Raw genomic sequence first — 27,596 nt, 5'->3', positions numbered from 1 at the left:
GGCATATACAGGATCGGAATATAGGATGAAAAGCTTCCATTGGACTTTTCCTGTCGGACATTCCATTCGTGTGAACACGGCATTAAGGTTTTTCACCTTAATGCATTGTATGCATTAAGGTGAAAAACCTTCTGTGAACCCCCCCCCCCCCTTATGCTTACCTGAGCCCGATCTGATCCAGCGATTTGCACAAGAGCAGCGGCTCTTGCCACTGTCTCCTTCGTCCCTGGGCAGATTGATAGCAGCGGGTCTGCTCTGTGTCAATAGGCGCAGACAGGGTGGCTCAGTAGCGAGCACCCACGGGTGCTCCATAGAAAGTGGCTTTTCATGGGGGCACTTGCCGAACACGAGAAGCCTGAAGCACCAGTGGGGGGCCCCAGAAGTAGAGGATCAGGGCTTCTCAGTGCAAAACCACTGCACAGAGCAGGTAAATATACAATGTGTGTTATTTTAACCACTTAAGGACCGCCTAACGCCGATTTACGTCGGCAAAGCGGCACGGGCAGGCAAAATCACGTACATGTACGTGATTTGCCTTCCGCGGGTGGGGGGTCCGATCGGACCCCCCCCGGTGCCCGAGGCGGTCCCGTTCTGTTCCCCGGCGATCCGAGATGAGGGAGAGGCCATCCGTTCGTGGCCCCCCCCTCGCGATCGCCGCCGGCCAATGGGAACATTCCTTTGCTGCTGTATGCTAAACAGCAGCAAAGGAAATGATGTCATCTCCCCTCGGCTCGGTATTCCGTTCCAGCGCCGAGGGGAGAAGACATCAATGTAAGTGCACAACACACTACACACACAGTAGAACATGCCAGGCACACAAAACACCCCGATCCCCCCCCCAATCACCCCCCCCCCCCCCGTCACAAACTGACACCAGCAGGTTTTTTTTTTTTTTTTTTCTGATTACTGCATAGTGTCAGTTTGTGACAGTTACAGTGTTGGGACAGTTAGTATTACCCCCCTTTAGGTCTAGGGTACCCCCCTAACCCCCCCTAATAAAGTTTTAACCCCTTGATCACCCCCTGTCACCAGTGTTGCTAAGCGATAATTTTTCTGATCGCTGTATTAGTGTCACTGGTGACGCTAGTTAGGGACGTAAATATTTAGGTTCGCCGTCAGCGTTTTATAGTGTCAGGGACCCCCATATACTATCTAATAAATGTTTTAACCCCTTGATTGCCCCCTAGTTAACCCTTTCACCACTGATCACCGTATAAACGTTACGGTTGACGCTGGTTAGTTTGTTTATTTTTTATAGTGTCAGGGCACCCGCCGTTTATTACCGAATAAAGGTTTAGCCCCCTGATCGCCCGGCGGTGATATGCGTCGCCCCAGGCAGCGTCAGATTAGCGCCAGTACCGCTAACACCCACGCACGCAGCATACGCCTCCCTTAGTGGTATAGTATCTGATCGGATCAATATCTGATCCGATCAGATCTATACTAGCGTCCCCAGCAGTTTAGGGTTCCCAAAAACGCAGTGTTAGCGGGATCAGCCCAGATACCCGCTAGCACCTGCGTTTTGCCCCTCCGCCCGGCCCACCCAAGTGCAGTATCGATCGATCGCTGTCACTTACAAAACACTAAACGCATAACTGCAGCGTTCGCAGAGTCAGGCCTGATCCCTGCGATCGCTAACAGTTTTTTTGGTAGCATTTTGGTGAACTGGCAAGCAAGCACCAGGCAGCGTCAGGTTAGCGCCAGTAGCGCTAACACCCAGGCACGCACCGTACACCTCCCTTGGTGGTATAGTATCTGATCGGATCAATATCTGATCCGATCAGATCTATACTAGCGTCCCCAGCAGTTTAGGGTTCCCAAAAACGCAGTGTTAGCGGGATCAGCCCAGATACCTGCTAGCACCTGCGTTTTCCCCCTCCGCCCGGCCCGGCCCACCCAAGTGCAGTATCGATCGATCACTGTCCCTTACAAAACACTAAACGCATAACTGCAGCGTTCGCAGAGTCAGGCCTGATCCCTGCGATCGCTAACAGTTTTTTTGGTAGCGTTCTGGTGAACTGGCAAGCACCAGCCCCAGGCAGCGTCAGGTTAGCGCCAGTACCGCTAACACCCACGCACGCAGCATACACCTCCCTTAGTGGTATAGTATCTGAACGGATCAATATCTGATCCGATCAGATCTATACTAGCGTCCCCAGCAGTTTAGAGTTCCCAAAAACGCAGTGTTAGCGGGATCAGCCCAGATACCTGCTAGCACCTGCGTTTTGCCCCTCCGCCCGGCCCAGCCCAGCCCACCCAAGTGCAGTATCGATCGATCACTGACACTTACAAAACACTAAACGCATAACTGCAGCATTCGCAGAGTCAGGCCTTGATCCCTGCGATCGCTAACAGTTTTTTTGGTAGCGTTTTGGTGAACTGGCAAGCACCAGCGGCCTAGTACACCACGGTCGTAGTCAAACCAGCACTGCAGTAACACTTGGTGACGTGGCGAGTCCCATAAGTGCAGTTCAAGCTGGTGAGGTGACAAGCACAAGTAGTGTCCCGCTGCCACCAAAAAGACAAACACAGGCCCGTCGTGCCCATAGTGCCCTTCCTGCTGCATTCGCCAATCCTAATTGGGAACCCACCGCTTCTGCAGCGCCCGTACTTCCCCCATTCACATCCCCAATCAAATGCAGTCGGCTGCATGAGAGGCATTTTCTTTATGTCCTCCCGAGTACCCCTACCCAACGAACCCCCCAAAAAAGATGTTGTGTCTGCAGCAAGCGCGGATATAGACGTGACACCCTCTATTATTGTCCCTCCTGTCCTGACAATCCTGGTCTTTGCATTGGTGAATGTTTTGAACGCTACCATGCACTAGTTGAGTATTAGCGTAGGGTACAGCATTGCACAGACTAGGCACACTTTCACAGGGTCTCCCAAGATGCCATCGCATTTTGTGAGACCCGAACCTGGAACCGGTTACAGTTACAAAAGTTAGTTACAAAAAAAGTGTCAAAAAAAAAATATATATATAAAATAAAAAAAAAATAGTTGTCGTTTTATTGTTCTCTCTCTCTCTATTCTCTCTCTATTGTTCTGCTCTTTTTTACTGTATTCTATTCTACAATGTTTTATTGTTATTATGTTTTATCATGTTTGCTTTTCAGGTATGCAATTTTTTATACTTTACCGTTTACTGTGCTTTATTGTTAACCATTTTTTTGTCTTCAGGTACGCCATTCACGACTTTGAGTGGTTATACCAGAATGATGCCTGCAGATTTAGGTATCATCTTGGTATCATTCTTTTCAGCCAGCGGTCGGCTTTCATGTAAAAGCAATCCTAGCGGCTAATTAGCCTCTAGACTGCTTTTACAAGCCGTGGGAGGGAATGCCCCCCCCCCACCGTCTTCCGTGTTTTTCTCTGGCTCTCCTGTCTCAACAGGGAACCTGAGAATGCAGCCGGTGATTCAGCCAGCTGACCATAGAGCTGATCAGAGACCAGAGTGGCTCCAAACATCTCTATGGCCTAAGAAACCGGAAGCTACGAGCATTTTATGACTTAGATTTCGCCGGATGTAAATAGCGCCATTGGGAAATTGGGGAAGCATTTTATCACACCGATCTTGGTGTGGTCAGATGCTTTGAGGGCAGAGGAGAGATCTAGGGTCTAATAGACCCCAATTTTTTCAAAAAAGAGTACCTGTCACTACCTATTGCTATCATAGGGGATATTTACATTCCCCGAGATAACAATAAAAATGATTAAAAAAAAAAAATATGAAAGGAACAGTTTAAAAATAAGATAAAAAAAGCAGAAAAATAATAAAGAAAAAAAAAAAAAAAAAAAAAAGCACCCCTGTCGCCCCCTGCTCTCGCGCTAAGGCGAACGCAATCGGCGGTCTGTCGTCAAACGTAAACAGCAATTGCACCATGCATGTGAGGTATCACCGCGAAGGTCAGATCGAGGGCAGTAATTTTTGCAGTAGACCTCCTCTGTAGATCTAAAGTGGTAACCTGTAAAGGCTTTTAAAGGCTTTTAAAAATGTATTTATTTTGTTGCCACTGCACGTTTGTGCGCAATTTTAAAGCATGTCATGTTTGGTATCCATGTACTCGGCCTAAGATCATCTTTTTTATTTCATCAAACATTTGGGCAATATAGTGTGTTTTAGTGCATTAAAATTTAAAAAAGTGTGTTTTTTCCCCAAAAAATGCGTTTGAAAAATCGCTGCGCAAATACTGTGTGAAAAAAAAAATGAAACACCCACCATTTTAATCTGTAGGGCATTTGCTTTAAAAAAATATATAATGTTTGGGGGTTCAAAGTAATTTTTTTGCAAAAAAAAAATAACTTTTTCATGTAAACAATAAGTGTCAGAAAGGGCTTTGTCTTCAAGTAGTTAGAAGAGTGGGTGATGTGTGACATAAGCTTCTAAATGTTGTGCATAAAATGCCAGGACAATTCAAAACCCCCCCAAATGACCCCATTTTGGAAAGTAGATACCCCAAGCTATTTGCTGAGAGGCATGTCGAGTCCATGGAATATTTTATATTGCGACACAAGTTGCAGGAAAGAGACACATTTTTTTTTTTTTTTTGCACAAAGTTGTCACTAAATGATATATTGCTCAAACATGCCATGGGAATATGTGAAATTACACCCCAAAATACATTCTGCTGCTTCTCCTGAGTACGGGGATACCACATGTGTGAGACTTTTTGGGAGCCTAGCCGCGTACGGGACCCCGAAAACCAAGCACCGCCTTCAGGCTTTCTAAGGGCGTGAATTTTTGATTTCACTCTTCACTGCCTATCACAGTTTCGGAGGCCATGGAAAGCCCAGGTGGCACAAACCCCCCCCAAATGACCCCATTTTGGAAAGTAGACACCCCAAGCTATTTGCTGAGAGGTATAGTGAGTATTTTGCAGACCTCACTTTTTGTCACAAAGTTTTGAAAATTGAAAAAAGAAAAAAAAAAATGTTTTTTCTTGTCTTTCTTCATTTTCAAAAACAAATGAGAGCTGCAAAATACTCACCATGCCTCTCAGCAAATAGCTTGGGGTGTCTACTTTCCAAAATGGGGTCATTTGGGGGGGTTTTGTGCCACCTGGGCATTCCATGGCCTCCGAAACTGTGATAGGCAGTGAAGAGTGAAATCAAAAATTTTCACCCTTAGAAATCCTGAAGGCGGTGATTGGATTTTGGGGCCCCGTACGCGGCTAGGCTCCCAAAAAGTCCCACACATGTGGTATCCCCATACTCAGGAGAAGCAGCTAAATGTATTTTGGGGTGCAATTCCACATATGCCCATGGCCTGTGTGAGCAATATATCATTTAGTGACAACTTTATGCAAAAAAAAAAAAGTGTCACTTTCCCACAACTTGTGTCAAAATATAAAATATTCCATGGACTCAATATGCCTCTCAGCAAATAGCTTGGGGTGTCTACTTTCCAAAATGGGGTCATTTTGGGGGGTTTTGTGCCACCTGGGCATTCCATGGCCTCCGAAACTGTGATAGGTAGTGAGGAGTAAAATCAAAAATTTACACCCTTAGAAATCCTGAAGGTGGTGATTGGTTTTCGGGGCCCCGTACGCGGCTAGGCTCCCAAAAAGTCCCACACATGTGGTATCCCCATACTCAGGAGAAGCAGCTGAATGTATTTTGGGGTGCAATTCCACATAGGCCCATGGCCTGTGTGAGCAATATATCATTTAGTGACAACTTTTTGTAAATATTTTTTTTTTTTTTTGTCATTATTCAATCACTTGGGACAAAAAAAATAAATATTCAATGGGCTCAACATGCCTCTCAGCAATTTCCTTGGGGTGTCTACTTTCCAAAATGGGGTCATTTGGGGGGGTTTTGTACTGCCCTGCCATTTTAGCACCTCAAGAAATGACATAGGCAGTCATAAACTAAAAGCTGTGTAAATTACAGAAAATGTACCCTAGTTTGTAGACGCTATAACTTTTGCGTAAACCAATAAATATACGCTTATTGACATTTTTTTTACCAAAGACATGTGGCCGAATACATTTTGGCCTAAATGTATGACTAAAATTTAGTTTATTGGATTTTTTTTATAACAAAAAGTAGAAAATATCATTTTTTTTCAAAATTTTCGGTCTTTTTCCGTTTATAGCGCAAAAAATAAAAACCGCAGAGGTGATCAAATACCATCAAAAGAAAGCTCTATTTGTGGGAAGAAAAGGACGCAAATTTCGTTTGGGTACAGCATTGCATGACCGCGCAATTAGCAGTTAAAGCGACGCAGTGCCAAATTGGAAAAAGACCTCTGGTCCTTAGGCAGCAAAATATATTAAGCTTTAATGTCGCTTTAAGTGGACTTCGCTGACATGAAGCAGGTGTTTGTGGAACTTTGCAGGGGGATAAAATAGATAAATATAAAATTGTAAAATTGTTGCAGTGCATATTTTTTTAATGGGTGGCCATAGTTTTACTTTAAATGCACACATATCTTAGTTCATAGACTGTTGTATTTTCTATGCAAAGACTTTTATTAATTTGACTTTAAAATAAGACATATAAAGTAACATAAAGGTTAACTAAGTGTTCTATTATAACCCACTATTTTTGGAGTTAATGTCCTTGGAAATATATACTTTGGTCAGAGGATTTTTATTTTGTGGAGATTAAAAGCCAAATTGTATGTATTGCTAGATTTTTGTGAGTGTTTTTGGTGGCCACAAGCAGACCACAATTTTGGAATTCATCCTAGATGCGGTCAGCTTTTTAATTTTAATTCAGGCAAAGCCTGTTCCTTCCATTCCTATCTAATGTAAATATTAGGGTAAAATATGTAAAATGTATACACTGTGTATGGCTTCCGCTCAAGGGCTTATGTACACAGGACGTTTTTACAACTGCTGTTAGGGGCATTTGACTTTTTTTAACTAACATGGAAGGGCCTCTAAACGCCCTTCCATGTTAGTCTATGTGCCCATGCACACATAAACTGTCGGAGACATTTGGAGGCATAAGCGTTTAGGGGCAGTAGAAAAAAACGACAGCCTGCGCTTTCAGGAGCAGTAAAAACGAGTTGTAAAAACGAAAAACGCCCCTAAACGCTGCTAAACACTGTAACAAGCGGTTAGCTGCGTTTGGCATTTTTTAGGCGTTTATACATTATAGGGAGTGTTTTTAATGAAAAAAATGCCCAAAAACGCTAACACCAAAAAAACAAGACAACACGCAAAAAATGCTAATGTAAAAACGTGGCTAAATGCGATCCCCCCGATCGCATTTAGCCGCTTTTTTACATTAGCGGTGGTAATTTTGCAGGCATTTTAGCAACAATTAGAATGATTTTGTGAAACCTGCATGAAAGGAAAGTGTCAGTTTCCTATAACAACCACTTTATGACATTGTTGGTTGGTAAGTGAAAAATAGATGCATTGTGGGGAATTAGCAAAGATTGGCTCTGGCATAATGCCTGCCCCACTCTTCTAAACTGAGAAAATGAAGCAGATCCTGATTCTAATTAACAAAGGGGGTGCATTCCCCGCTGGGCCCTGTGGCTGACAGGTGCTTTCTCAGGGCTCAGAGTCTTCTCTCTGGCTGGGTGGAGGTAGTCTGCAGAGTTGGGGGTGTGGCTGCCTCCCCACAGGGGTAGTTGCTTCACTCTGGCTGATCGTCGTTGCAGAAGATGGGGTGATGCTGAGGAGGAGCAAAGATGGCAGCTTAGTGAGTCTTTCACCTTCAGCGATGAAGTTAAGAGGCTGATATGGAGTGAGAAGCTACCCCCTGCAGGAATGCCCTTAAAGTGTTACTAAACCCACAACAGTAAAATCAGTCTGTATATGCAGTAAATCATGCTTGTTATACTCACTGTGGAAGGGGTTAATCCTCTGCATTGTGTAAAAAGGCTGTTTGATCCTGTATTCTCTAATGCTCCCATTCTTCCACAGTCTCTAATCTATCTCCTGATAAGACAGAGACTAGGGGACAAGCTGCACATGCTCAGTTTGGTGTGTATTACTAGAGAGGTTTTTTTTTTTTCCTGGGAGAGTGCATGTGATCAGCACAGGGTCAATCACCACTGTCCAGACAGAGGATCAGGGGTCCTGCAGCCTCATAGGTTAGTCAGTGCAGAATGAAAACTCATCCTACAAGCTTTAAAGCGGTAGTAAACCTCCGAACCCCCCCCGCCAAAAGAAAAAAACTTGCAATCGCATACTAGCTCATTATGAAATACTTACCTTAGAACAAGGTTCCCACAGCTCGCCTGGTCACGGCCGAGGGGTCTGACATGTTCCCTCTGTGTTTCTTCTGGGTTCTTGGGCTCCGGCACTGTGACTGGCCAGAGCTGCAATGACCTCACGAGCCTGCGGACCTTCAGCGTGCATGCGCCGCTGACATCAGTGGCTGCATAAAAGGTGAGTGTCTCCTAAACCGTGCTTGTTTAGGAGATATTAATTTTACCTACAAGTAAAGCTTATTATAGGCTTACCTGTAGGTAAAAATCACCAAGCAGACAATACAACTGCTTTAACCAAACACTGATAGAAGTCAAAAGACTGCTCTACATGCTGTTGAGAAAAGGTATTTAGCAGTTTATATTTACTAAAACTATTGCATTTCCATGTTCTGTGTACTGTGGGAGACCAGATATAGTGAATGCAGGGTCCTGGGTTTATTAACACTTTAATCTCTCCTGCTCTGGGCACGGCGGCCCCTGCCTGTTGCAGCATGTACAAACTGTTCCATCATAATCTGGGCTGGATACTACTGGTTGCACTGTTAATACATACTGCTCACTGCCCTGCCTTACCACTAGACGCTGCTTACTGCCTTCCACTGCCACTCCACATTGCTCACTGTTTGGCACTTTTCACTACCTGGCACTATTATGTTTAATCTTTTTTATTAGAGTTTTTAAAATCATATAACAAAAAGGTATACAACCCTGCGAGCATAATACAAGAATTTAGATACAAAGGTACAAGCACAATATGAGGCTTGCCTGGCACTATTATATACAGCTTACTTCACTGACACTATGTAAAAATCAATGAGCTGCCACAACATACTGCTCACCGCTCTGTACTGCCTCTACTTACAGCTCACTTAACTGCCATTATATACTGCTAACTGATCAGCACTGCCATTATTTACTGCTCCCTGCCCTGCCACTGCATACGTTTCACTTACTGCCCTGCCACTACCAGGCCATACAGCTCCCATGCTGCTCTGCACTGCTGCTAGGTACTGTGCATGATCCTGTACTTTTTTACTACTATATGCTACTCACTGCCCTGCCACTGCATACTGCTCATTGCCCTGCACTATTTAATTGCTGCATACCACACACTCCCTAGCTCTGCACTGCTATTTTATACTCCCCAATGCCATGCACTGCATACCGCTCATTGCATTTCTTTTTCCACCCACTGCTCTGCACGGACACCACGTATTGCCCATTGCTCTGCACTTCTGTGCTATATACCACGCAGTGCCACTGCACATCACTTAGTGTACCTCACATGCCACTGCATTTCCTTGCACTGCATACCACTCTGTTTCTGGGACATACTTGGGATGAATACTTACTTCTATCACTTTTGCATGCGTTTGTACTGTATGATGCTAGTGCATGCAGGGCTGCCGATAGGAGGTATAGGTAGTTTGTACCCCCCTAGCACAGAGTCACAGAGAGTAGGGGTAGGGGGACCTGGGGGAACCTGTCTGGTAGGCTTTATGGTGCTCCATGATTTCTAATGGTGGCTCTGACTGAGATAATTGTGCCGATCACATCTAGGCCATTTTCTGGACCCTTGGCCTAAGACAGGGGTAGGCAACCTTGGCCCTCCAGCTGTGGTGAAACTACAAGTCCCATGAGACATTGCAAGACCCTGACAATCACAGGCTTGAGTCCTAGAGGCAGAGGCAAGATGGGATTTGTAGTTTCACCACAGCTGGAGTGCCGAGGTTGCCTACCCCTGGCCTAAGGCCTACCCGTTTGTCCCCCAAGGGGAAAGCGTGCATATGGCTTACTGTTTCTTCTTTTTCTTACTTACAGATACCCCCCTAACATAGTTGCCCTCTACACGTTTATAGAAAGCCAGTGGAGGCCTCCCCTAGAAAGATGAGGAACTCATACACCCAGAAAGGCAAGGAACAATAAAGTTAGGTACACATGGGCCAAAAATCATCCGAAAATGGTCAGTTAAGCAGGACCCGGATGAGTTTTGGGCCATGTGTACAGCTGTCTGTTCTATAGAAGCCAGTTTTATGAACAGGCTTTCTGGAAAACCGGCTTCCAGCCACCATCCAATCACCCTGTCAGAACACAAATCACAGCGGAGGAGATCGCTGCACAAACATTGTTTGTGTTAGTACGGCAACCTCTCAGTTTTTTTTTGTTCAGCCCGCTTCTAGTGTGTACCCAGTCTAACAGAGCAGTAACTCCTTTGCTGCATATGTGCATTAGCCCTACTACTGCTCTTTCATTGTCTAATCACTGGGTGGCGCAGGAAGAGCGAGGGTGTATGGATAACAAGAGTGGCTGAACAGAATTTTAAATCATTTGTCAGGTAACAGTTCAAATATATATATTTAAACTGTGTATTTAGCTGTGTGACCAGAGTTCTGCAAACTGTGTGTTGCTGGCTCACCTCCTGTCTGCGTTTTTACACTTCTGGTGAAAATGTCCACACTGCCACAACCTACCATGAGTTCTCTATCCCCCTACAAGCCTTCCTTGGTATCTCTCTGTCCTGTTCATGAGTCCACTCCCACTGCAAGCCTGACTTTATCTTATTGTGTGTGGCAGGTAATCACAGGAGCTGGGCTGAAATATCTTAATTGTAAAGTATAGTACACAGGGCTTGTATTCATAAACCATAGATCATATGCAGGCTACCTTCAGGTGACTGGCTGTAGTTCTCCTATCCATCACAGTAGTGCAGTTCTCCTGTGTCACACTGGTACGACAAATGCTCCAACATTGGGAGCTCATGTCAAATGACATGTGAAAATCAATGTTTCTTTCTCGTACATCACGGGACACAGAGCCTCAGTAATTACTGATGGGTTATAGGGTATCACTAGGTGATTGGACACTGGTCACACCCTAGACAGGAAGTTCAACCCCCTATATAACCCCTCCCCTTCCTGGGGATGCCTCAGTTTTTTCGCCAGTGTCTTAGGTGTTTGACGTGTAAAGATGTCCTGTGCTGAGCTCCAAAGGGATTATCCTATATCCTATACTGGGGCAAGCCAGGCGAACTGGATCCATTTCAAAGTGTCCTTTCTAGGCCGAGTTGGATGGTACCCGGGCCTCGTGTCCGAAGAAACAAGGTTTTACCTGTAACGCTTCTCTTTTTAGAGAGCTGAACCCCGCATTTCAGAATTTGTTTTTTCTAGCCTTATTCTTGGCCGGGTGCTTTACAGGCCCAGAACTGCGGATCCCCCTATCCATAGGGGGCCCCAGTCTCTGAAGGTTTTCCAAACGGAGCCCACCGTGAGAGGTGAAGATTGGGTCTGTATAACAGAACCCTGCAGCTGGATAAGGTAACGGAGATTCCACAGAATTTTTTAATTCTAGTATGTTTCTCCTTTAAGTAAATGTATGCTATGCCTATTGTCACCACCGGGGGCTGCCAAGAGCACATACCTTCACATGCTTGATTGTCTGTCTCAGTGTTCACGCTGCACAGCTCCTCCAGCCAAGCTCCAGGTAGGATGGGATGGGGGGCTCTTCCTGCAGGGATATTCCCCCCAAGATTAGGGGGGGCCGCGGTGGTCTGTGAGGCGGTAGTATACCGCACTATCACCGCCGCCGCCATTACCATGTGGCAGACCCCTCTCTCCTTCCTCCTCCACCCCAGCCTCCTCTCCACGCTTGTCCCGGAGGGTCGGCTCGCGCAGGAAAGCACATGTTTTTTGAAAAATGAGGGGGGTGGTCAGAGGAGGGGGGGGGGCGGAGCGTCAGCGCGACGTCCGGCGTGCTTAGACGCCCACATCGCCGGCTGCACAAGCTATAAGAAGCACACTTTTCAGGTGCACACAGCCTATGGAGGGACACAGAGCTGACGGTCGCATGTCAGGTGGGACACAGGCATTCTCCTAGCAGCATTTACTAAGAAACACTTGACTGGGCATTGGTAGCAGTGGCAGTTGCTGGACTACATCGCTCAGCAGTCAGTGTTTCATTTTTGTGATACCTCCACCTTGTTTGCTTTGCACTATGGGTAGAAGAGGTACAAATACCCCAAAAACCAGAGGCTCTAGGGGATCTCCCTCAGGCTCTGAGGACCCCCCTTCTGCAGCACCTTCCCTCCCCGAAGGACCTGGGATGGCTAGCCAGGGAGAGCCGTTGGGGTCGGGGGCTGCATCTGCTTCTGGTACTTCAGCCCCTGTATATATTACGCAGGAGGTTTTTTCCTCAACCATTAATGGACTAGAAGAAAAATTAATGGCCTTAATCGCATCTTCACTCAGTGGAAGAAAACGCACTAGGTCTTCCTCTGTTACTCAGGACCCTCAGACAGAGGAACTCTGGGAAAAAGGAGAAGAATCCCTTTCAGAGGATCGGGATGGGACTGATGATTCCTCTTCTGAGAAATCAAGTGGAGAAGGGCCCTCTTCAGCTTCCACATTCAGGTTACCCATATCTGAATCAGTTAAAGAGCCCTCCTTTGGTTTGGGTTCACTGAAGCCTCCTCTAACTACACATGCTTTTCTGTTTATGGTTACTGAAAAAGCTTATTTATTCTGAGTGGGATCACCCAGATAAACATTTTTTTCCACCTAAAAAAGTTTTGCAACACTTTATCCTATGGAGGAAAAATTTACTAAAATGGTAGGTATACCGGCAGTTGACGCCGCCATTCCTCCGTAAATAAGTCTGGCTTGTCTTGTCGACAACGCTCAGATACCTAGGGATCCAATTGATAAGAAATTGGAATTCCTGTTGAAAAGTGTTTTTCTTCTTGGCAGGTTCAGTGGCAGAAGGTCCTAATAGCTCAACCTGCAGTGGCAGCAATCAGTCTGTCAATACTTGAGAGACCATGTTTAAACAGGTCCTCAAAGTTTTACCTGAACAGCAAGCCCGGGGGTTTGCCAACCTACCAGCGGCTTTTTGTTTGCTGTTAACGCAATCAGAGATTCTATCATCCAAACCTTTCGCCTTGCACTTGGGTTGGTACATATGCGTAGAATCTTATGGTTGAAAAATTTCAGCCGAATCACCATGTAAGAAGCTTCTGGCTGGGTTTTCCCTTGATGGTACAAGGCTGTTTGGAGAGGATTTGGTATACATCCCTCTTTTAAACAGGCTCTGTCTCCAGTGCCAGGAGCATCAGCCTCCAGGCAGTCGCGACGGCCTCCTCCGTCAGGCTCAAGAAATAAATCTCAGAGTCGACCCAGGGACAAAAGAAGTTCTGTGGGAGGAAGCCTACTAGACAAGACGCTAAAGCCTCTTTATGAAGAAGTACCTCCGCTCGATCGGGTAGGGGGAAGACTGCTACAGTTCTCAAGGCTCTGGTAGGAGGATTTCTGGGACAGATGGGTGATTTCCACATTAACTCTAGGTTACAAACTAGAGTTCTGAGAATTCCCCTCTCCTCATTTCCTCAGATCAAATGTTCCCAGAGACCCAGAGAAAAAGAAGTCTCTCTTCCAGCATTGGAGCGACTATTGTCGCAAAAAGTTATCGTGGTTGTTTCCCACGCAAGAGCAGGGATTGGGGTTTTATTCAAACCTTGTTCGCGGTTTCAAAAACCGAATGGAGATGTCAGACCCATTTTACATCTCAAGGATCTAAACCGATTCCTAAATATACGATTCTTTCGCATGGAATCGATCTGATCGGTAGTCTCCATCCTACAACAAGGAGAATTTCTGGCGTCAATAGACATCAAGGACACATACCTGCATGTACCTATTTTCCCTGCTCATCAAAAGTACCTGCGTTTCAAAGTAGAAAAACGCCACTTTCAGTTTATAGCTCTGCCTTCGGGCTAGCTACTGCACCTCGGGTGTTTACAAAAATCTTGGCCCCTCCGCTGGCCAGATTGAGGGCCTAGGTATAACGGTAATAGCTTACCTAGACGACCGGCTCTTGATAGACCGCTCGGTAGCCCGCTTGGACCAAAGCTTGGTCACCATAGTCAACTACCTGGAATACCTAGGTTGGCTCCTCAACTCAAAGAAGTCTTCTTTGAAACCAGTGAGAAGACTAGAGTATTTCGGTCTGGTCATAGATACAGCCCAGAAGAGGGTATTTTACCCCAGGCAAAGATCAGTACCATAAAAGAACTGATTCAGGTAGTCAGGGCAAAGAAAAGCTCCTCCTATTCACCTTTTGTATGAGGTTACTGGGGAAGATGGTGGCTTCATTCAAAGCAGTTCCCTATGTTAAGTTTCATTTGAGACTGCTGCAAAACAGTATCCTGTCTGCCTGGAACAAGGAGGTTCAGACATTGGATTTCCCGATGCGTCTGTCTCCTACAGTGCGTCAGAGCCTCAGTTGGTGGTTGATACCCGAAAATCTGCAAAAAGGAAAACCCTTTTTTTCAGTTGCCTGGACAGTGGCAACAACAAATGCCAGTCTTTCGGGTTGGGGAGCAGTCCTGGAACAGTCGACTGTCCAGGGGAGATGGTCCAAGACAGAAAGGACCTTACCCATCAACATTCTAGAGATCTGTGCGGCGTATCTAGCCCTAAGGGCCTGGACACTCAGGTTACAGGGTTGCCCTGCCAGGATCCAGTCCGACAATGCCACAGCAGTGGCTTATATCAATCACCAGGGAGGCACCAGGAGTCGTGCAGCCCAAGGAGAAGTAAACCAGATCTTAATCTGGGCAGAAGCATGTGCCGCGCATATCGGCAATCTTCATTCCGGGAGTAGAGGACTGGCAGGCGGACTACATGAGTTGCCGGCAGTTATTCCCAGGGAAATGGTCTCTTCACTCCGACGTCTTCTTGGCCATATGCCAAAGATGAGGGGTTCCAGATGTAGACCTCTTTGCATCCAGGTTCAGCTATAAGATTGATAACTTTGTGTCAAGAACAAGGGATCCTCTTGCATGCGGGACAGATGCGTTGGTGACTTCATGGCATCAGTTCTCCCTGATTTATACATTTCCTCCTATTCTGCTACTGCCACGACTTCTTCGCAGAATCAGGCAGGAAAGGAAGTCGGTACTTCTGGTGGCCCAGAAGAGCTTGGTATGCAGAAATAGTAAAGATGGCAGTAGGTCCCCCGTGGACCCTACCGTCACGTCCAGACCTGCTATCCCAAGGTCCAGTGTTCCATCCTGCCTTACAAACGCTAAATTTGAGGGTCTAGCTATTGAAACCCACATTCTGAAGAGTCATGGGCTTTCATGTCCTGTGATTTGTATCCTAATCAATGCAAGAAAGCCAGCTTCCAGAATGATTTATCATAAGAGTCTGGAAAGCTTAGATCTCCTGGTGTGTATCCAGGGCTTGGCATCCCAGAAAATATGTCATAAGTAGAATTCTTGACTTTCTACAAATGGAATTAGAAATGAAGCTGGCCTTGAGTACCATCAAGGGCCAGGTCTCGGCCTTGTCAGTATTATTTCAATGGCCGCTTGTTTCGCATTCTTTAGTCCGAAGCTTTATACAGGGGGTAACGCATCTCAATACTCCGGTTAGGGCTCCCCTAAACCCCTGGAACTTGAATTTGGTTCCGTCAGTTTTACAGAAACAGCCTTTTTCCTTTGGTCTTGTTGACAAGAAAGTTAATTTTTTCTGGTAGCCATTTCTTCTACTAGAAGAGTATCAGAGCAGCTCTTTCCTGTAAAGAGCCTTGTTTAATCATACACAAGGATAGAGTGGTATTGCGCCCTCATCCTAGCTTTCTACCGAAAGTGGTTTTGGATTTTCATCTAAACCAAGATATTGTTCTACCTTCCTTTTTTCCAGATCTCTGTTCTACGGAAGAAAGGTCACTACATTCTTTGGATGTAGTAAGAGCAGTCAAGGCCTATCTGGAAGCAACTGCTCAAATTTGCAAAACGGATGTTTTGTTCGTACTGCCAGAAGGTCCCAATAGAGGACAGGCAGCGTCAAAGTCTACCATTTCAAAATGGATTCGACAAATGATTATTTAAGCTTACAGTTTGGAACAGAAAATTCCACCTTTTCAAATCAAGGCACACTCTACAAGGGCTATTAGTGCTTCTTGGGCGGTGCATCACCGGGCCTCTCTGGCTCAAATCTGCAAGGCCGCGACCTGTTCTTCAGTCCATACATTCACCAGATTTTATCAGGTGGATGTGGCAAGGCATGAGAATATCGCCTTTGGGCGTAGTGATCTGCAGGCAGCGGTACAAGGTCCTCAGGTCTGATTACACCCTACTTTGTGTGGTCCCCTCCCCTCAAATAGCTTTTCTCTGGGACATCCCATCAGTAATTACTGAGGCTCTGTGTCCCGTGATGTACGAGAAAGAAAATAGGATTTTTATAACAGCTTACCTGTAAAATCCTTTTCTTTTGAGGTACATCACGGGACACAGAGGTCCCGCCCCTCTTCTAATACACTTATATTGCTTTGCTACAAAACTGAGGCATCCCCAGGAAGGGGAGGGGTTATATAGGGGGTTGAACTTCCTGTCTAGGGTGTGACCAGTGTCCAATCACCTAGTGATACCCTATAACCCATCAGTAATTACTGAGGCTCTGTGTCCCGTGATGTACCTCAAAAGAAAAGGATTTTACAGGTAAGCTGTTATAAAAATCCTATTTTCCCTATGATAGCCGTCTTAACTAGTCCGACACAAGTCGGCCCGACTTTGAAAATGCTCCCTGCACTACTTTGGTCAGACTTTGATCCTACTTCAGCCCATTGAATATCACTGAAGTCGGATCGCGGTTTTAACTGATCTGACTTTGGCATGCGACTTGTGTTCTGATGATCTTGAAGGGGAACTCCACGCCAAATTAAAAAAAAAAACGGCATGGGTTCCCCCTCCAAGAGCATACCAGGCCCTTCGGTCTGGTATGGATTTTAAGGGGAACCCCCACGCCGAAAAAATGGCATGCCCCCCCCCCCAAAATCCACACCAGACCCTTATCCGAGCACACAGCCTGGCAGGCCAGGAAAGGGGGTGGGGACGAGCGAGCGTCCCCCATCCTGAACCATACCAGGCAGCATGCCCTCAACATGGGGGGATGGGGGCATTGGGGAAGGGTGGGCCCTGCGCCCCCCACCCCAAAGCACCTTGCCCCCATGTTGATGAGGACAAGGGCTTCTTCCCGACAACCCTACCCATTCACCTAAAAAAAAGTGTCAAAAATAAAAGCGCAGTACACAGGTTTTTAAAGTAATTTATCAAGGCAGCTCCGGCGTCTCTTCCGATTTCTTCTTCCCTCTCAGACTCTTTTGCCTCCTCCGCTGATGTCTTCTGCCTCTGCCTGTTCTTCTCCCCTCTCCGGGTCTTCTCCGCTGATGTCGTCTAGCCCTCTCCTGTTCTTCTCTCTCTGTCCGCTGTCTTCTGCCTCTGCCGGGTCTTCTCCGCTGTCTTCTTGCTCTTTTGCCGGGTCTTCTCTCTCTTTTGCCGGGTCTTCTCCGCTGTCTTCACCCTCTGTTCTCCTTCCGATGTTGACTCGACACTCTCTCCTGCTCTAATGCTGGGTGCGCGGTGTGCCACTACTTATATTGGCATGGGGCGGGGTCACCCTCACCCAGAGGCCCTGCCCCTTATGCCATCACCACCCCATCATGCCCCGGGCGGTGACGTCATGGGGGGGCCTCTGGATGACGTCACCCGGTGACCTCGCCCCATGCCAATATAAGTAGTGGCACACCTCGCACCCACCATTAGAGCGGGAGAGAGCGTTGAGTCAACATCAGAAGAAGAAGAGCGAGAAGACAGCGGAGAAGACCCGGCAGAGGCAGAAGACAGTGGACAGAGGAAGAAGAACCGGCAGAGGCAGAAGACGTCGCCAGAAGAGGGAGAAGAGCCGAAGAGGGGAGAAGAATTCAGAAGCGGGGAGAAGAAGTTGGAAGAGTCACCGGAGCTGCCTTAATAAATTACTTTAAAAACCGGTGTACTGTGTTCTATTTTTGACACTTTTTCTTAGGTGAATGGATAGGGGTACGACGTACCCCATACTCATTCACATAGGGTGGGGGGCCGAGATCTGGGGGCCCCCTTGTTAAAGGGGGCTTCCAGATTCTGATAAGCCCCTCGCCTGCAGAACTCGACAACCAACGGCCAGGGTTGTCGGGAAGAGGCCCTTGTCCTCATCAACCCCAAAGCACCCACACCCCCCAATGTTGAGGGCATGCGGCCTGTTATGGTTCAGGAGGGGGGGGCGCTCGCTCGTCCCCACCCCCTTTCCTGTCCTGCCAGGCTGCATGCTCGGATAAGGGTCTGGTATGGATTTCGGGAGGATCCCACTGCTTTTCTTCGGCGTGGGGGTTCCCCTTAAAATCCATGCCAGACCGAAGGGTCTGGTATGGTCTTGGAGGGGGAACCCATGTTGTTTTTATTTTTTTTTTCATTTTTTGCATTAGTTGAAGTCGGACGGATGTCGGACTTCAAGTCGCAGGGCAAAGTCTGATCCACAGTCGTACAACTGTCGTGTTGTACCAGTGTGAAACCGGCCTATAGCCTGCTGTCAGCTGACGTCACAGAGCCAATCCAGGTTCGGGCAAGATCGCGACAAGTTGGGATACGTCCACATACCTGGACCGGCACCTGGCTCAGCCTCTCAGCAAGCCGCTGAGAGCCTGAGCTGGCCACTCCTACCCCCCCCCCACAGCCCAGCGCTCCAGTAATCCGGGGGGGACTACTGACTGACAGTAACCAGCTCTCTGCTCAGGGAGCTCTGAGAACCAAGTGATCAGCAGTGTTTGATTGCTCAGTTCTCAGTGTTAGAGCCGGCAGGGGACAGATCCACCTAGGTAAGTATGATTCTTAAAAAAAAAAAAGCCATAATTCTCTTTAACTATTCCTTTTTACTTCTGACACCTCTAGGAAGGTATGACTGCTTTTTGTTCTGAGCTATCTAGAAGTTTCTGGATCGGTATCTTTGGGCGTTATACCTTGGGGACTATACCTGGTCTTCACTGTGTGGGGCTGTCTTGTAATTTTTATTTCAGGCACTGGATGCTGTGTTAGGCGCTCATTTTGGCACGAAGTGTAACATGTGTAGTTAGCTATAGGGTGCTTTATTGGTTAATGGCTGTAGTGCATCTCTATGGTTCCCAGACCATAAAGACCCCTTAGGGGGTATGCACACTGTGACAAGCAAAGCCTGTACCCCTAACGGGCCCAGCAATATGGATAAGATAAGACAGGAATTTTCTGAATTTTTGGGACAAATTGAAGTTTTGTAGCTTTTGAAAAATTATACAAGTGAGCTGAAGGGTGTAATATTTGTGCCTAAGATTACTTTTTAAAAGAATACAATTGTTTCCATATTTAATGTGTCCCACACAACTAATAAAGAGTCTTCTTTGCATAGCCGTTGCTGTACACGCCATTCTTACAAGTGAATCATGGCAGCCAAATAAACACTGCTTGTATTTGGTAACCATAGAGATGGTGATATAATGGTGTCTGCTTTATGTTTATATTTTTGACGTTGACTGAACTTATATGATTTTAAGAATAAACCGTAAAACCATACACTTAATAGTTTATTGAAAATCTATAATAAGTGCTGTTGCAACTTTGAAGTCATCGATCGCTTTCTAGAAAGTAGTGCCGGGTATTCTATTGCACAAATCTGTATGCTGTTGTGGTGCCATATCATTAGAGGGAAGATATTCTTTTTTCAGAGGCCTGGATCAGGAGCATTCGGCTGGAGCACAGCCTTGCTTTCCTTGTAAACTGTTTCAGCCGACTGTGCGTATTGTTACAGTTTACAAGGAGGAGGAGGAGGAGAGAAGCCGCTGGCTCTGAGCAGGCAGCTGTCCCTTTAATCTGTGTGGCAGTTGCTGCATCCAGTTTCCTCACAACATTTAAAACATTCGTTCTAAAGTAGTTATTCTGAGTGTAGCACTGGAAGAAGAAGGAACCTCTACTGATATATAGACTGCCAGTGCTGACCTCCTCCTGAAAATATTAGTTGCCTGGCCATTTTTGACTTTATTACTTGAGACACGGACCTGAACAAGAATTCAGATCACTAAAGAAAGCTTGAAATCAAAGCTACTTATCTGCATTCTTGTTCTAAATGCTGGTACACACGGGCCGAATATCGGCCAATATTGGTTGGTTCACCAAAAAACGGCCTTCATTTGGCCAGTGTGTACAGAAACCTGTCCGGCTTCTTTCGAATGGGCATGCTTGAAAACCAGCAGCTGACTGGCATCCAATCAGCGCTCTGATCAGTGTGTCCTGGAGGGGGGGCAGTCCCTGCATAGCGGGGGAGGTCACTGTACTAACATCGCTTGTGTTAGTATAGTGATCTGTTCCTGCTTCTCCACCGATGCACCTGGATTCAGCAACTCATTGTTCAGTCTTAACTCTTGCAGCAGAGGATTCCTCCCATTAAGGCTTTTCAGTTTCTCAGATTTGCAAGGCTGCCACCTGGTCCTCTGTTTTCATGTTAAGAAGTTTTGCCAGGTATATGTTCAGGCCTCAGCTGCAAGATGATACAGCCTCATATTTGCAAGGCTACCACCTGGTCCTCTGTTTTCATGTTTAGAAGTTTTGCCAGGTGTATGTTCAGGCCTCAGCTGCAAAATGATATAGCCTGTTGGTTGAGTAATGGTCTTTGACCTTTCTCTTCTGCAATGTTGCTGTGATGCCCACTCCTCATTTTTGTATTGCTTTTGGAGGCCCCACTTGCCTAGGACTCTGTCTTTGCCTTGTACTGTACGAGAAAGGAAACAGGGCTTTTGAATTGTATAAGGCCCTTTACACACGGGGCAGGCTTCGTTGCAGTCCGCCTGCCCAGCGTGGAATCTGTCTACTGATCTTCGCTGAGCAGGTGGGCTTCGTTGCAGTCCGCCTACTGATCCTCGCTGAGCAGGTGGATGTCTGGTCTGTGTCAACTCCGCTTATGCAGAGCGGACACAGACAATGCCCGCTTTCCTCTATGGCCAACTGCCATCTGATCAGATCCACCAGACAGATAGGGAACATATCCCCATTCATCTGTTTTTAGCAGACAGGAATGGACACATTGACATCCGCTGCTACATAGAGGAGACTGGAGGGTCTGATTGGGCCTGCCTGAAAAACGGACAGGCGGAACCGATCACTACACCTGTGTAAAAGGGCCCTAAATAACTAAACACAAATTACATCAACGTGTTTAGTTTTTTGCAGTGAAAAAACATTTTGAAAAGATGTTTGTTTATATTTTTTTATGATCACAGTTTGAAATTTTTACGTTCTTTGATTGCATATATGCAGTTTGAGTTCGAAACACTAAGCACATTGATGTAGATTGTGTTTAGTTATTTAGTGGATAGTAAAAAGTAATAGTAACTGTAAGCGCAAATACGCATGTGCATAAAATACTTGGGATGTTAACTGGCTAGGCAATTAGTCCATAGCATTAGATCTGACAGTTCAACGGTTAGGCAAGTATCTGGCAGTTCCAGGGTTAAGCAGGTAAGTATTGTGGCTGGTCAAATGGCGGCTGCTATCCTCAGAGAGCTGGCTCCGTAGTAGGCAAGAAAAAGGTAGAGAAGGAAGCGCCACCTGAGTGTAGTATTAGGAAATGCTTTAATGACACAATCTGAGGTCAGACTTACAGGAAAAGGCAGTTAAAAAGACTCATCTGTATATGAGATGTTCCATAGTATGGTCCTCAGTTTCGGATCTGGTGGTGCTGCAGAAATGCAGGGCTGCAGAGCGTTGATTCTCAGCCTTAGGAACGTCCTGTGGCTGTCAGGAAGAGGCCGCGGCCGGCGTGGAACGCACGTGGAGCACACGTGACGTCACAGGTCATACGATCACTTTCTGGAGCACTTCCAGGGGAGGACTTCAACCAAGAAGAGAGACTCTGGATTGGCCTGGATTGGATTTGAAGCCAAAAACAGCAGCTGTAAAAACGTTCAGTGTGCATGAGGCCTAAGGCTACTTTATCCTTTAGATCCCTGGTGCCCTTTGCAAATTATTGTGCGTCCTTTGGGGCATCTCCAGGCCAAAGTCAGTCATACCTTGCCTTGGGGCTTGCTCAGGCCAGTGAAGGTCAAATATTTTTCAAAATAGGTTCTAGTAGTTACATGGCTTGTTTTATTCTTTTCTCAATATCCTGTGCCATTCACTGTTTATATTTTTCCCCTCTGATTTTTTTTCACCTTGCTAAAAGACATAAAAAAAATCAAATGTGGCATAAATAATTTTAGGGAGGCTATAGGGCAGCATTAATTTGTAAATTGCTGCCATAGCCTATTCTATATTTGTATGTATTTTCAGTCTGTGACCCCCCTAGTCTGCAACAACTCCTATAGAATTTTTTTAGTCCTCGGCCATCATTTGTAGCATGCCCACAGACTCCTATCGCATGTCTGTAATGTATGAAAGCTTTCTGTAGCATTGCATTCACTACATTTTATGTGCAGCCCTATGCTGATATCAGGGGCCGCACTTGAGGCCCACTTCATCAAGAAGGTTGGCCAACACTGCTTTAGACAATGTGAGAGAAGTTGGTCTTGAATGACTTTTTCCATTGCTTTCTGTCTCAAGTAGAAAAGGGTAAAACAATCCAGCGGGGACACAGACTGCTTAAAAACTTACTAATCCTTCCCTACTCAATACAAAAAAAAAAAACGGTCTGAGACATGACTGGCTCTCTTTAAGGTAGATCACGATATATACTGATAAATATTTTTCTTCTCTCTGATGAGGAAGATACATCATCACTCTTCTTACAATGTAATATTTCTTCTTCATTTTCTCTTGTTACTTAGGCGTTATGTCTCTTCTGCGGCCCCTTCTTCTGGATGTGGTCCCAAATATCCAGCAGACCTCTGCTCTGGCTCTCGGGAGGCTAGCCAATTATAATGATGATCTGGCAGAAGCAGTTGTTAAAGGAGACATCCTTCCACAGCTCGTGTATTCACTCGCTGAACAGAATGTAAGTCAATACTTTATGGAGGTTTTTTTTTTCTGCAATTGTAGCACTTAACATAACTCACAAGAAACACGTTTCTGCCTCTAGACTACGTTCAATGGTGGCTAGATATTATATATTTGAACAACTGCCTTTCTAACTTGATCCTTTAAAGAATAAAGTGAACCTGTCACCTTTTTTTCAAGCCTTAAACAAAACTTCTAAAAACACAAAGATAGTGGTTTTCATGTCCCTAATGTTAGTTGCCTGGTTGTGGTGATTGTTCACTTGCTTGACCTCCTTTAATCACTAACCCAGAACAAGAATGCTAATAAGGTCTGCTGAAGTTTCTTAAGCTGGCTATGCACCAGTAGAAATGTGTTCAAAATTTTTTGTTTTAAGAAAGTTTTTTGATTTCCTCAATGTTAGCAGTCTCAAATGGACATTCGTTTTTGACTGCAGTGAATTTTCCTCTAAGGAACATGTTTCTAAGAGTCAATATAGAAACAGTGCAGCGCTTAAATTAACAAACAATCAATAATTAGTGAGCAATTAAAGCACATTGATAAGTGAGAAAAGAAATAAATAAATTGTGGCTCCAACTAAAGGAGAAGAAAACAACTACTAAGTACAAAGTAAGAAGGATTCTAAACAATAAATCAAGATAACAGTCCCACATGCCATGTTGAGAAGTGGAAATCACAGGATAGCCAGAGGGTCACCAACCAAGCTTATGTTGCGCTTACCTGAACATATGTGACCCCCTTACTAAGAGTGGTCCACATGTACTTTGTTTACAACTTAAAAGCCAGCCTCCCAGATCATGGAACCGTCAGCTACACCTCCAGGTAACAAACGCCATGGGAAATGTGGTTGCCAACTGCTGCTATAGCCGATATGTCTGTTTATGACTCAGAGTCCCAGATAGGATTGCATTCCATTATGGATGGCATAGAATGAAAGAATACTCCATACAGTGCATTATCGTTTATAAATTCAATTTAATGCAAAAGGGGTACACTCACATGGGTAGATCATTGACAAGCATGGAAACGTCAGATGCAGTACTTCCTCCAGAGACCAAAATGGGCAATGATCAATCGTGCTTGCCTGGAAGAGTGTGTGGCTCTGCCATACGCGTTTTGTCACATATGATGTCACCAGGGGCATGTGTTACGTCACATATGCTCTGATGGCTTCACATGTGATAAAATGCTTAGGGTGGAGCCACACACACAAGCTACCACGCATGTGTGTGATATCATGGCATAGTACATAGCAGCTCTCTGTACATTTCACATTGAGCACCTTTAGTGCAGATTAACTTTGTTTATTCTTTTGAAGTTTGGAGTGTTTGTTGCTTTTATTTGGGAAAGTTTATTTGTTTTCAAATCGAATCTTCAAAGGAAACCAAATTTTAAATTATTTTTTTCACATCAATAACTCTTATCTGAGTCTCCAGAATTCTGATGTTAAAAAATTTGCCTCTGAGTGGTAGAGCATCTGATAGTAGAGTGACTAAGTATTGATCTTTGTTGTTATTTTTGTGAAATAGTTAGAATTATCAATAATAATAAGCAATCTTGCAATGGCTGTCTGTAGGGCAACAAAGACAGTCCTACCTACAACCAGACATTTGGACTTGTGCAAGAATCTGCAATAGCTTTCTTTGTTCCAGCCCAGAGTTGGTTTTTAAAGCGGATATTCACCCTCAGATTAAAACTGTCCACTCCTCCTCCTCTTCGCTTCCTAAATATTTGCTTTTTGTTTACTTTTTTTCTTTTGAAAAAGGGTCCGGCCCACTTCCAATACATATCATTTGCCTAGGCGATTGATATGTATGTTACAAATCCTATGAGGCCTTAGTTTTTAGAGTTTCATTCACAGAGGAGGAGGGAGGCGGGCCTTGGGGTGCATTATTGGGAGGCCTGCCTGCTAAACCCTGAAGAGCCAACGGGCTTCGCATAGACATCACACACAAAACATGACGGTGGGGACCCCAGTGGCAGGTGCTGAGGAGAGGGTCTCGGCAGGACAATGCTGGATCCATTGGGTGGGGGAGTATGCGAACTGCAGGGAAAACCCGCCACAAGCTAAGCAGGGCTTAAAAAAAAAAATAAATAAAAGGTGGTGGGAAGGTGAAGTTCTGCTTTAACTACAGGGCTCAGCTGTGTATTATGTGATTATATGATATTGTGAGGCACACTTAAATCATAGCTAAACCCCAAAACTATTTGAATATATTGCAGCTTACCAGTTAGTTGATATGGTTTCAGATTTAGGCTCTTCCACTTGACTTTCTCTTGCCAATTCTGTGAATAACACGACAGAATAAAAGACAGAATTCAGAGAGTAGTGATTAATTAATGATTCTTACTCTGAATGGTCTAAGGTCATCAGTGGTGTACCCCAAGGTTCAGTGCTGGGACCCTTACTTTTTAACATCTTTATAAATGATATAGGGTCTGGGATTAAAAGTAACATTTCTGTCTTTGCAGATGACACCAAACTATGCAGTGGAATAAGGTCCTTACAGGATGTCACCAATTTAAAAGCCGACCTCAATGCACTAATTGGGCAACTAAGTGGCAAATGAGGTTTAATGTTGATAAATGTAAAGTTATGCACTTGGGGGCTAAGAATATGCATGCATCATACATACTAGTGGGAGTACAACTGGTGGAATAAATGGTGGTTTTGGTGGATCATAAGCTCAATAATAGCCTGCAATGCCAAGCTGCGGTTTACAAACAAGCAAAGTCCTTTCTTGTATTAAGAGAGGTAAGACCTGCAGAGAGAGAGAGATATCATTTTGCCACTGTACAAATCATTAGTAAGACCTCATCTGGAATATGCAGTTCAATTTTGTGCACCAGTACTCAAAAAGGATATTGGGGAACTGGAGAAAGTGCAGAGAAGGGCAACCAAACTGATAAGAGGCATGGAGGAGCTCAGCTATGAGGAAAGATTAGAGGAACTGAATTTAATCTCTCTTGAGAAGAGGAGATTAAGGGGGTATGATCAACATGTACAAATATATAAATGGAATGGCCCATATAGTGAACTTGGTGTTGAGTTATTCACTTTAAAGTGATTGTATCTAGGATGGATAAGGACCTGGGGGTCCTAGTAGATGATAGGCTCAGCAATGGCATGCAATGCCAAGCTGCTGCTAACAAAGTACAGTGCATATATATATATATATATATATATATATATATATATATATATATATATATATATATATATTTCATATAGAGATAAAACGATAATTCCCCTGCTCTACAAGCCGCACCTGGAGTATGTTGTCCAGTTCTAGGCACCAGTCCTCAGGAAGGATGTAGTGGAAATGGAGCGAGTACAAAGAAGGGCAACAAAGCTAATAAAGGGTCTGGAGGATATTAGTTATGAGGAAAGGTTGTGAGCACTGAACTTATTCTCTCTGGAGAAGAGAGGCTTGAAAGGGGATATGATTTCAATGTACAAATACCATACTGGTGACCCCACAATAGGGATAAAACTTTTTCACATTAAAATTAGAAGAAAAGAGGTTTAACCTTAAACTACGTAGAGGGTTCTTTACTGTAAGAGATGGAATTCCCTTCCACAGGCGGTGGTCTCAGCGGGGAGCATTGATAGTTTCAAGAAACTATTAGATAAGCACCTAAACGACCACAACATACAGGGGTATACAATGTAATGCTGACATATAATCACACACATAGGTTGAACTTGATAGATTTGTGTCTCTTTTCGACCTAACCTACTATGTAACTATGTAACTGGATGGACTTGTGTCTTTTTTCAACCTGGCTAACTATGTAACTATGTGATTGAAAAAAATTCTTGAATGAGTTGTTTTGGCACCGTAATAATCCCCATCCCTTCTACTTGTTTATGTAACACGCGTTTTTCTTTCCTGAGTGACAACAGCATTGGGTCAGGTGGATGGTGGCCTACGGCCAGGCAACTATCATTTACAAAAGAAGAATAGTAATGGCAGCTCTATACTTCACTTATGATAGAGCCACTTGAAAATGCTTAAAGTGTTAATTATAAATCCTTCACATGTATGTAGAAGAGCCTACCCTCTGACCATTTTAAATGACAGTATATTTTAATCGTACATTACAGGACACAGGACAGGAAGTCATAGGCTATGGGTTATATACCTTAGGTGATGGACCTCTTCTTCTATGAAGAAGTTTTCAAAGCCATTCTTTATTTTTTTCACAGTTTTGACTGACACTTCTGTTGATATCCAACGTCTCATTGCCTCAGTGTGTACTAACAGTTTCTGGATCAGTTACCCTTGATGTACATCTTGGGAACTGTATTCAGACCCCGCAACAATGGGGCTGACCTGTAAAGTTTGCTTCAGGCACCAGATCCTGCACTCAGTGCTCACCTTGGCACGTGATGCAACAAGTGATTTTAGCCCCTGGTGCTATACAGGTCCAGGGCCATGGTCCATTATCATGGCATCCAGATCCTAAAGACCCCCTCAGGGGATTTATATGTATTGTATTATGTGTGCTTGCTTTTAGGCAGCACATTTGGTTTAGATAAGAAATTGAGGAAAGATTCACTTTAGTTAGGAAGCATCATAAATTGTCTCACAATTGGTA

At 45.0% G+C, this 27,596-nt stretch overlaps 1 protein-coding gene across 1 annotated transcript in view; it reads left to right on the top strand.

Annotated features, from left to right (window-relative positions):
- The window catches only part of SPAG6 (sperm associated antigen 6), a 194,241-nt gene that overhangs the window by 22,730 nt on the left and 143,915 nt on the right, over positions 1-27,596 (top strand). Inside the window, exon 3 of the mRNA XM_073632662.1 lies at positions 22,826-22,992. Coding sequence (XP_073488763.1) covers positions 22,826-22,992 — 167 coding nt within the window. The remainder of the gene's footprint in view (positions 1-22,825; positions 22,993-27,596) is intronic.

The sequence above is a fragment of the Aquarana catesbeiana genome, linkage group LG05 (assembly GCF_042186555.1).
Source record: "Aquarana catesbeiana isolate 2022-GZ linkage group LG05, ASM4218655v1, whole genome shotgun sequence".
Lineage (NCBI taxonomy): Eukaryota > Metazoa > Chordata > Amphibia > Anura > Ranidae > Aquarana > Aquarana catesbeiana.
This window is presented reverse-complemented; position numbering and strand designations above follow the sequence as displayed.